Source organism: Podarcis liolepis (genome assembly GCF_965112155.1).
Source record: "Podarcis liolepis genome assembly, chromosome: 5".
Taxonomy (NCBI): Eukaryota; Metazoa; Chordata; class Lepidosauria; order Squamata; family Lacertidae; genus Podarcis; species Podarcis liolepis.
In genome coordinates this window covers 29,580,891-29,592,992 of record NC_139556.1, presented here as the reverse complement: position 1 = coordinate 29,592,992, position 12,102 = coordinate 29,580,891, and the positions used below count along the sequence as shown (strand labels likewise).

The window sequence follows — 12,102 nt, the reverse complement described above, 5'->3', positions numbered from 1 at the left end:
CCAAGCATAAAGGCCAGGAGGCAACAGGTAGAAGGAGCAGCATCTACCATATCTCTCCCTGCATCAGGAGCAATGCCCAGAGTTCTGTTAACCTTTATTAGTTATGCTGCTGCCGTGTGTGATCCTTTGGTTTTAAGATAATCTAGGCCTGGCTGAATTGACCAAGGTTTGAATTCAAGTTGGAAGGTTGCAAAAAGTGCATGGCGGCAGGAAGTGAATCGGAGGTGAAGTTTGTCAGAGATGGAACAGAGGTTTAAGAAAGGGCAGACAAGCATATATTAATTTGGGGATGTGTTTACAATTAGTTAAACTGTGGCCTGAAATCCCAAATATTTGTTACTTGATGGTCTTTGTGGCTTTCACAAAAGACATTATGGATACGGCTTCAGAAGACAGCCCTACTTCTCAGGGGTCAGCAAACTTTTTCAGCAGGGAGCCGGTCCACTGTCTCTCAGACCTTGTGAGGGGTTTTTTTTTTGGGGGGGGAATGAACGAATTCCTATGCCCCACAAATAACCCAGAGGTGCATTTTAAATAAAAGGACACATTCTACTCATGTAAAAACACGCCGATTCCCGGACCATCCGCGGGCCGGATTTAGAAGGTGATTGGGCTGTATCTGGCCCCAGGGCCTTAGTTTGCCTACCCATTTACTAGAGATTGAGATGCATGTGAATTTCATTGATAGCATTGCTCTCCTCCCCATGTAGTAGTAGTTACATGAGAATAATATTGCTTTCTACTTAGCCTAGCCTATGGATTTGAAAGGAATTGGTTTTGCTCCATTAACTAGGGGGGGAAATATTGATATGCACTGTATTTGTTTTGAACTTCCTCTTTTTTATTTGATTGTTAATACTTTGCATTATAAATATTGATAGTACTGTTTAAACATCAGGCAACCTGCCTAGAAGCTTATTCAGTGTGGCAGCAGAATCATACCTGGCCATCATTCCCTGAGGGGTGGCTGCCTCTGGAACCATCTCACTTCCACTTACTGGATTTAACATCAAAGCAGTATATGCATGCATAGGCTCAATAATCCCTTATATTTATCGCTAATATCTGGGGTTATGGATCACAGGTTGACATTAGATTCTTCACACATGTCACTTGTATCATGGGTTCCTTAGCCCATGTATCACCTCCTAAGAGGATTTTTATTTTTTGCTGCGCCGCTAAAATTCGCCATTTATTTTTTTAAAAAATCAGACTTGTCTCACAATTTGTCTGACATCAGACAGAGCTATTATATATTGCTGTTGTGTGTGTACTTCTTTTATTTCTGCAGCATCTCTTATTGTTGCAGAGTTCAAATTTCTATTTTTAAGCTATTGTATTCTAGCGTTTTATGTTGTATCGTAAATAAAGTTTGCAAATACCTACTTTTTTCACTTTCCCCATTATCTGAAAATGCAAAACTAGAGAGAGGAGAGCTTAGTTCTCCATCACAGATTTGGAATTACACATATTACCAGTCATGTACCAGGAGAACTAGAAACATGACATATTTATTTGAAAAATGAAGCCTGAGATTTTCCTGGATTTTTGCACAAGATTTCAGATCCTGGTATGTAGAAGTAACAGTCCTGGATATACTGGGTTGTATCCAACATAGCTCTAAGTAACTACTTTTCTTAACTATTAGCAGAATTAAAATGTTGTCCTAGTTACATAATTCATTAGTTATTTGGGGACTTCTTTGTTTGTTTGTTTTAATACAGATAATCAGGAATATTTCGAGAGGCACCGCTGGCCTCCTGTGTGGTACCTTAAGGAAGAAGATCATTTCCAGCGTGTTAAAAAGGAAAGAGAAAAGGAAGACATTGCACTGAATAAACATCATTCAAAACGAAAGTGGTGCTTCTGGAATTCCTCCACAGTTGTTGTCTGAGAAAAGGAGAGGCAAACCTATCAATAGAGTGGCTTGGAGAACATTTCTTTAGAGGAAGTCTTAGCATGAAAGAGAGCACCTCAGTCCACTGAGAACCATTCTTGTACCAGATGCCATTGAAGTAAATGGGAGTTCATTTCAATGGTGCTTCCACAGAAGTTTCTGGTGGGTTGTGCAGAAGATGTTTGGGGCACTTGTTTTTATTCCACCTGTGTGCATTTATCATCTCTAAGGTCAACAAGCACAAGCTCACCTGAAGTGGGTGTGAAACTGCTCCTTAAAATGTCAAACGTTTGTATTTTTGTTTGTTTGTTTATAAGCTAAAATACTGTGTAAAATCAGTATTGGTTTTCTTTTTCTTTCTTTTTTTATACAAACCGACAACAAATCCCAGCAATTAATATTTCAATCTCCAAAGTGGACAGTATTTTTATACAGTTGTGTATGTATGTGAAGGTCTTTATTTCAGCATTGTTCTTTCACAGACCACAGTTATTGTGGAACTCTTTGATTTAGACTATATTTCTTTTGTTTCTCCTCTTGCAAGTACAATGAAATATGATGAACATCTTTGACAAACCTCCCTGGCTTAAATTGCCATCCTAGCAACAAACCAACTCTGGCTAGGCAACTGGCTCCCCGCCCCCGCCCCCCCCCCCACTTCTTTCCAAACACTATGTATTCACAACAATTAGATCCTTATTCTTTCTGAAGTAATGGGATGTAACATGATCCAGTGACAACAAAGTTATACAGAATTTATATCTTTTTTTCCCCAGCTAAAGAATATGAAGTGTAATTTACCTTTTCAGCTGCACCCGATGTATTTCCAGTATTTGCCATGCAAGGGAAGAATGCAACAGCCGTGTGAAATTTAATACTTCCTCTTTTATGTGTTCCATGGCTTTCAATGTCTTTATTTTCAAAAGGACCATTTTAAAATAATTAGAAGACCTCATTACGCTTATGTCTTTATCCACTGCAGATTTCCTAGGGACCTAAACCTAAAGGCAGTAAGACTTTTAGTTAATTACTTGGTTTGTTTCTTTATAGTTGTCTACGCCTTTTAAAGAAATATCTGTATATTTAAAACTGTTTGCTTGCTTGTTGAATAGCCACATGTTAAGTAAGGGCTGTGGAGATAAGTTGATCCCTTCCGTTATATTCATATAGGAGCGACCCACCCACCTATTCACGATCAATGGTATTCTGGCCCAAATAATCTCCGAGCACCAAAACAGACATGATGGCAACGTGGGCAAACTGCTTGCCTCTGTAAGATGTTCCATGTGCATCATCAGGCATCAATGTGCTTTAAGCTGGTCCATCCTGGTGTAGAGTGCGCACCCCAGAGGTCTTTGGTGGATACACCACAACTGTGCCACCTGTAACAAAAGAAGGGTTTTTGCAGGCACCACCAGTCAGGCTTATATGGAGAAGCCCATTACCCATGGCTGCTGTCATGTCAGTAAGGTGTACAAGTATGTCTTGCCTTTTTAAATATGCTGCAAAAGATATCCCAGGAAAAGCTCCCTTTCCCCCAGAATTTTTTATTAAAAGTTTTCACAATACAATAAAATTATATCTAGAACTAATGAAGTAAAAAGAGAGAGAGGGAAAAGAGAAACGACAAAAAAGTTTTTTGTTTTAATAATGCATGCACAGCCCCACACCAAGCTTACAACACTTTGAGGCTTTTCTGCATCGAGTCTTAATATTTTAGCAGTAAACTAGATAATTCCTTTCCAAAAGAGCCAGTGTAGTATAATGGGTGATGTGCTGGACTTAGGAGGCTTGAGGTCAAATCCCTGTTCAGCTGTGAAGCTTACTTCTATGACCTTGCAGCCATCGCGCTCTCGCTCTCTCTCTCAGCCTAACCTACCTTACAGAGTTGCTGCAGGGATAAAATGCAACATGTGCTCCATTTGGATGCATAGCAACTGGATAGCTCAGTTGGTTAGAGTATGGTGCTGATAACGCCAAGGTTGCAGGTTTGATCCCCGTACAGGACAGCTGCATGTTCCTGCATTGCAGGGGGTTGGACTAGATAATCCTCAGGGTCCCTTTCAACTAAACAATCCCATGATTCTATGATCTCTGTCCTCTGAGCTACTTGGGGGAAGGATAGCATAAGAGAGCTTTTAAAGACTGCCTTTCAAGCAGGGGAACATTCACAGCCAGCAACTGATCACCACCACCACCACCCAGCCTAGGTTTATGCACTAAATGGTGGACTCCTCAAATTGTTTTCCACTCACACCAGTTTTGGTTTGAAGTGTCCCATCGCTTTCCTTCCCTTATCTTTGGCAATAGCCCCACTGGCAGTGATGCTAATGTTCAGTAGTAAATGCACTACTACATATTATGTGGTGGCATTTCATTTTGTGTGTGGAGTGTTTGAGACCTAGCCTAGACGTTACTTTGGTGCCCCAGCCGTTTCCAACCATGTGGAAGAGCAGCATGCTGGGAGTTTCCTAACCCCCACATTGGCCACCAATTAATATGGAGAATTAGGGAGGGAAATAAATATTTAGGAGGCGAGTATTGCAGACTGGAGGCGAATGAACACTATGAGCAGGTAGAGTGGACGAAGGTGGCATCTTAGCATGCCCTGAACTTTGCCACAGAATGTAGTTGTGGTTAGAGCTATGAGCATTGTGCTTAGGCCAGGGGTGGGGTGGGAGCAGTGGCAGAAGCTTTAGAGGAAAAACAAAGAGTCGCCTATTCCTGCTATATGTATAGTTCTCCAGTCAAGCTTATCAACTGCATTTTGTTGGTTTCCTTTGTTCTCTCCTGCAGGTGCCTCAACATGCCCTTTGGAAGAGCTATCCCATTTTCTGTTCCTACTAACCCAACCTTGAGTCCAAACCAGGTTGCTAAGGACAGGAAAAGTGGCAAAGCCCACCCAACTTTCCAAAATAATCCAGGTTCTGGGTGTTAGATGAAGGTAGAACCTCTGGCGAGGACAGTAAGAAGTATGTTTCAGTGTAGAAATTAAAAGACCAGCTCCATTTACCCAAAAGGAATATCGTTGCACTCTGATAAAGGGCTATGAAGCAAAAAATGACTGCAAGCTGGATGGTATAAACTGATGGTCAGCAGTAGAGTGTTCATCATTAGCAAAACCACAGTTGCTGAGGCTCAAATTTCATGTGAAAGGAGCAGACCTGTTATTTTAAGCTTGGGTCCGTGAGGGCCTCCTTTGTAAAGCAAAAGGAGTACCCTAACTGCAACCAGTTGTATCCAATATTAGGTAGTAATGGGGGGGGGGAGGTCCTATGGAGAGAGAGAAGGGACAAAGTACACAAGAGGCACAAGGTGAGAGCGCTTAGCTCCCTTTACCTGTGAAGCAGTTGATACTTGCTATATGGGTTGGGGGCAGATCATGATTTAGACAAATGGGTCTGTGCCATTCCGTGTAGATTGAGCCTGAATTATATTAGCAGGTTATATGTTTTGATAAGTATTACTATTACTAAAGTTTTACAAAACCAAAGCTTCTCTATGATTGTAATCTTGCCAAACTGACATGGACGTGCATAAATGAACCAGGGGTATATGCAATAATAACCAGCTGTATTAGTTATCAGCTACTGTAACCAAGTGGCTGGTTCATTTGGTTTAATTCTGCCTTTGGCCTTTAATCTTGGTGGGGGGTTCTTTTTGTTTTATTTTGCAAAAAACAAACAAAAAAACAACCTCAATAAAAAAATTTGTTTAGCTATAAATGTTTCCTGATTATTGGGTCCAGTTTCAAATCGTTACAATGAATCTTTTACCTTTAAGATGCTTTTCTCCAAAATATGTAGCCAGGAAGTATTGCATGTTGAATATTTCAGGGCGGGCTTATTCTTAACAGGTCAGGGAAGAACACCAACAAGCTAGTTCTAGTTTGCATAGTTCTTTTCATTCAGAACCGGTGAAATTAACTGTTCCCTATATAATTTTTCTCCCCACCGACACCAGTCCCTTTGTGTTCAGGGAACCTTGTGAGTCCTTGAAGCTTTATTGAGAGAAGACAGACTCAGCCTGATGTTTTGCTCTGACTGTAGAGTTCTACAGTCTCCCAGCCTGGCTTTCACAACAGTGTGGGGTTGTTGTTTTTTACCCCTGTACTTTGCTAGAATGGTTATGCCCACCTCTTCACTGTCATCATTCCAGGACCTAACAATTTCACCCTTACATGGCAATGGTAGGATCCCTCTTGTTCCCTACATATTCTACATTTGGTGAGCAGGCAGAGGAGCAAGACCACACTAGCCTGCTTTAAATCTACTTTCAGGTGAGATGAGGTTCTATCTACTGGTTTCACATTTGACCACGTGCATGGAAACAAGCAGGAGGAGTGGTAAGAGCAATCCTCTTTCTCTTGGGTGTATTTGCTCTGCGCACAAAATGAAGAAAAGCGGTACAAAATTTTGCCCACGTTAACACTTGACACACACAAACTCTGCTTGACTGTGATGCGGCAGAATTGCACCGCAGCATGATGCAGAACATTGCAAGATTATGCATATTGATGGAGAAAAGGAGTTGGCAGCTTTTCTTGGTATAAAAATGCAAACCCATGACTTTCCATGCTCCCTCTGATTTTAAAACTGCTGTGTGTGGTTTTTATAGACTGTGTGTGTACACATGCATGGGCAGATACAAAGTGGAACAAGCAACAAGAAACATCCTCCATTTTGGATAAGCGGACAGATTTCACTCCTAGTAGCAGACAGGTTTGTTGCAGTTTTATAGCTTACTATGTATTTGTCTCTAAAGTGTTTGTTTGTTTGTTTACTGACATTCTTCAAACATCATGCAGGAACTCCCATTAAAAAATAGCAGCCATATAGCAGCGATTTTCCTATTTTTATAGCTAGGCTTCTAAATTGCCAAAGTTAACCTTCCTTACATTTGAAGTCATAAAGGAAGTCGCCAAAAGATGTGTTTAAAAATGCCTTTTGGGGAGAAAAAGGTGAATTCGCTCGCTTCTTTCTAGCAGCCATTATTTTATGAACACATAGAAACTTGTCCAATACTAATTGAATGGGTTCCTTTTAAAGTGTCTCAGCAACAGAAGTGTTTGCAATTTCCTTCACCATGGAGGACAAGCAAGCTCCCACTCCTCTTCGGAAGTGCTGCCAAGCTCTCAATCCCTTTAACAAGTGAATGAACATACAAATGCCGCCCGAGTTAGGTGTTTTATCATGATGATGTGCTTCTGCTGGGTGTCTGCCTAGTGCTGATAGGCTTCTGCAAGTTCTTAACCACTCTTGCCACCACCCAGCACTAGGGCACCATGATGGTTTCTGAGTCTGCTTGGTTGTCTTTGATTATTAAAGCATTGATCTGCTAAGGACCTTGAGCAACGAGAACAATTTATTTTGTTTTCTGAACAGTGAGGTAACCAGTATCAAATTCCTTGGCAAACTTGTCGATGATGCTCCAGTTAAATGGTCCAACATGAAGCACAAAAGAAAAAGGAATGAATTTCACCAAAGCAGATAGGGAACAAGGTGAAGGAAGCATATTGCAGTGAGTGCATAAAAGCTTTTATTCTGGGTGCAATAGCATCATACTACTAAAAACAAAACAAGTATATCTTCTATCTTATATATCACCCCCACACAAAAAAGAAAACCAGTTAGCTAATTTTTTTTTTTTTTAAATTGCTTTTGCGAAAGTGTGGTTGTGCTGTTGTCACCATGTGACTACACCAGAATGAAGCAGCAGTAAAGATTTGGGTGGGTGGGAATATCAAAAAGGTGTTGGGGGGCTTGCTTTGCCTAAACTACTGCTCTCATATGTGCTGAATGCTATCTAGTCAGCCACCAGCCTGGTTGGATTCAGTACATGGAAGGATGGGAAGATGAATTTTGTCCTTTGTCTTGGGGCAGCCCCAACTCTAGTGTCATTTGGCATATTCATTGCATAGACAGTACATCTACTGCATTTTGGGAACTGACCTACAGCTCCTGCTTATGGCTCCTCCTGCTTTTACCTTGGCTTGGATTCAGTCACGTGCCCCCAAGGTCTTCAAAGCTGCTCTCTCTCTAGAGAGCTATGCCACCATACACCCTCCAGCCTTTCCACTGGAGCTGTTCAAGCAACAGGGTAAGCTGGTTGTTCGGAACCATATTTATCCAGATTCAGATACTAAGGAGTACTTTTTACACCTGTCAGATCATTGTTTGCACTATGGTATATAGCCACAGCTACGAACACTGGCAGTGGGTGGGTACCTAGCGTGTTCTCTGTCGACATTTTACTGACTGGGTGGTTTTGTCACTTTTTCTAATCGGTAGACATGCTTTGTAAAACATTGCCGCACATACATATTATTTGCCACAAGTAAACATTGAGTACTTGCTGCATGCTCTGTGGCACCAAGCTTTACTAACACACTCTATAAAAATGAGCAACGTTGGACACACTTGAGAGACTGAAATGAATAGCTGTAAGGTTCTGAGCTGTAAGAAGGGAAGGGTTAAAGCCTTTGCATGCACAGTAGAAGTGGCATATCAGTACCAAGGCACTAGCCATGTCCTAATCCAGCCAGGAGTGTGTGTGTGTGTGTGTGTCTGTACACAAAAAAAGCAAACAGAGCAACTGACCTAGATTGCGCACCTGTAAACCTGCAGTGAGACGAGCAGCATCTGCTGAGTTTTATGCCTGCTGCAGAGATATTGGTGTCCTTGACCTCCTTTGCACCTTATAACCATGTCAAAAGTAAAAAACACACACCAACCAATGGTTTGGGTTAGACTTTTTGTTTTATTAGGTTGAGCATTGTTTTGTGAGGATTAACTCTTGCAGCTCCTCTCCTTTTTAAAGGAAGAAAAAAACCACAACTCTGTGTATGTCATATTATGCACAAGCCGGATATTATTGCATAAGCAAATCTTTCCCCTCTTTCTTTTTTAAAGTGAAATCCTGAATTCCCTCTGAGGATTTCCTTCTCTAAGCTGCAACAGCTAATGAGGATTATACAGAGCGACACTTATTACTCTTGTTCCTCTGCCTAAGTAGGCCCCTCCAAGCTGGGGGGAAAAAAGCTTATTGTCTCAAATGTGCTGATCTGGGAGAAATTCAGTGCATGCATATATATATATATATATATATATATATATATATATATATATATATATATGCATGCATGCACTATCAGGAAGAAAATGTCAGGAAGTTTAAAAAGTGTTTGGTCACGACCAGCTACAGATCGCTTCTGAGCTTAAATAAGGCTGTCTGCTCCAACATTTACAGGCCTTAAAATGGTCACCTCTGTTCACATCACAAAGCTGGTCACTATCCTATCCTTAACCAGGTGCACCAACTCTAGGGGGCAGAGATATCTTAGGACCCCTCAATATTTGCTTGAAGGTGGCCCAGCCCCACCAACGTTGAGGGGGCCCATCAGGGAAGGCTGCACTGGCCTGCATGGTATGGGGAGACATGTGTGACATTGTGTGTGTGATGACACACATGCGAGACACGTACTGCCCCATCTTGGGGGCAAACTGGTGCCTCTGTCCTTACTCAAGTGTCAAGGAAGGAGAAAGTGCACCGCTTTGGCCAGGCCCTGCCAGGACTGCTTCAGCAATGTAGGCCGCCGCCCTCTTACAATTAAACAGATATATTTTAATTACCACACCATGTTTTATGGATTTGGTTTTTAAAAAAGAAAGAAAGAATCAAACTTTTTCTCTGACCCTCAGGGTCACACAAGATAAGGAACAAGTCTCATTAAAACACACTTGCGAAGTGACTTTTAAAGGCAATGTACCAGCGCCGATCACTTGATGGTTGCTGAGACACATTGCCTTTGCAATATGATTCTACTCAGAGCCACGAGTTGCCATTTTGACGTCCCACTGAAAGTGGTTTCCAATGCAAACAGACTTCAAATTCATGGCAACCAAGCATTTACCTGTACCTGAAGACAGCAAAGGGGCTTGGCTTGTGGGAAACAGGTCAAATCAGGACCTTTGCTAGGCCTAAATAGACCTGTTGGAGGTGACCCACCCTTCTTAAACATAAATGTTACCAGGGTTTGTTACTGCCATATAGTCATGCGTGAAATTAGTAGCACAAAAACACTTAGTTCCCAACCAAAAGTTAATTCAGCAAGCATAGTTTTAACCAGGACTGAGGCAGCAACTCTAAACGAAAGTTTATGTCTTCTTGCTAGCCAAGAGCACACAGCAAACTGCTCCTTCCAGTTCCTTGGGGGTGAGCTCCCTACACAATTCACCAGGCTGGGTCTACTCTGCCTTAGGCACCAAACTCTCCTGGTACAATTCCAAGTAGACGTATAAACTGAGCCAGCAGCCTTACCAAATTACAAGTTCCAGAAATTCAGACATTAAAACAACACCTAATCTGAGACAAAGCCAGCTCATGTTTGCCATTTAGGCCTACATGCTATTAAACTACCCGTTTTGTATGGAAAAACTGATCGCCGTTGTACAGATATTCCCCCACCCCCTGCCAGAATCAATGTTTAGATACTGCAGTGGCATCTTGTGGTCAAAGACAATATGACACCCCAACCAAAAATAGTTATGCTTTACAATTCTAACTCATTTGTTGACCCGCAACATATAATTCTCCATTTGCAACTGTTTAAAAGCACCAGTTGCATGTAAGGTTACCACCTTCTCTCTTCCGTAGTTAAGAGCAACGCGGCAGGCTGGTGTTCACCAGATCAGGCTGCTTTGCCTTGCAGCAATGTAGAATGCTACTCCTCCAGTGATTAAGAGCAGGCATTGGCTCTCCCGATGTTTTGGGACTACAACTCCCACCATCCCTAGCTAACAGGAGTAGTGGTTAGGGATGATGGGAGTTGTAGTCCCAAAACATTGGGAGAGCCAAGTTTGCCTATGCCTGATCAAGAGACTGGAGCATCAAATGTACCAAGAGTGATCTCAGTTCCCCAAGTCCCAGCGCTTGAATACCCCAAACACCACTCACACACGAAGGCCATCTGCCAAGACCCATAAGCCTTCAGTTTTGGCATTTTGTTCTGCAAGAATCTAAATAGGAACAGCCATACCTGTAACCATCATCCCTGGTAAAGCTGCCTCCTGGCGGCAGGAAGAGACGTTGGTTCACCGTTTAAAAAAAAAGAAATTGGGAGTTCCTCTGTAGAGCATGTGAGAAATTAACTAACCCACATAATAAATGGGAAGTTGCTGGGGGGGGAGGAGATCAGAGAAGAGACTGGGAAGAGAAGAAACCCCTGCCATGCTCGAGTCAAACTGACCAATGGCTAAACCAAACCAGGTCTACCAAGAAGTCCCGTACAATTCATAATCCTGGGTAAATAGTTTGGCTGCAATCCTACATCTGTCACAGCAGCGCTTGAGCCCTAATTATAGCTCCAGATAATTTCATCACACACAAGAGATGAAAAGCATACACTACTAGCAGGTCTTTTTTTCCCCCAGCCGGAACTCAGTTCTGGCACCTCCCAGGTGTGCATCATTGCCATTACAAGGGAGGAATTTGTGGCGAGTTCCTGCACCTCTTTCTATAGAAAAACAGCACTAATTACTAGCAAAATGCTCACCATTATGACAGAGCGGATGTGTGATGGGCTGCATCTATGTGCTCTATGCATACCTCATTTGCTATGCCTATCAGTGAGCAGCAGGCTACACCCACAGGGCGATTGCGCACCCCCCATTACACAACACCTACTTCCAACCCATGTAAGCAAATTGTTGGATTTCACAGCTAGGTGGGGTAGGGGCAACCATTTAAGTTCTCTCCAACCATCGGGGGGCGGGGGGGAGGAAGATCAAGCCTGTCCCTGTCTAGTTAGCAGTTTCTTTTATCTATCAGATTGTATCCAATGGTACCCGCCCCATCTGCTAATCTAGTGAAGGCTCCCATCAGTGTGACAAGCAGCCTTATTGCCCCCTCCCCAGATCTTCAGAGTATTAAGGAAGCCTTCGGTGTGGGGAGTAGTGCTGGGGGGTGCGAAGAGAGAGAGAGATGAATCTGTTAAAATAGCCGCAATCCCTTTCACAAAATCCGTATCAAAACTCAGATATGTAATTTCTTTTTTTGGCAACTGCCGTGCAAATTTGATGCCTTTAGTTATGTTGGGAGGTTGATGCTGAAGAACTGGGGCCTCCTCTGCTCCCATGCCAGATTTAAAGTTTTTTTATTATTATTAATTATTATTATTATTATTTATATATAATGGTGGGCTTCAC

At 42.2% G+C, this 12,102-nt stretch overlaps 1 protein-coding gene across 7 annotated transcripts in view; it reads left to right on the top strand.

Annotated features, from left to right (window-relative positions):
• Window positions 1-5,622, top strand: part of RHOBTB1 (Rho related BTB domain containing 1) — a 62,804-nt gene extending 57,182 nt beyond the window's left edge. For all 7 annotated transcript variants that reach the window (XM_083502590.1, XM_083502591.1, XM_083502593.1 and 4 more), the window contains one exon: window positions 1,725-5,622. In XM_083502590.1, coding sequence (XP_083358716.1) covers window positions 1,725-1,894 — 170 coding nt within the window. In that variant the 3' untranslated portion in view covers window positions 1,895-5,622. The remainder of the gene's footprint in view (window positions 1-1,724) is intronic.
• Window positions 5,623-12,102: the final 6,480 nt, after the last annotated feature.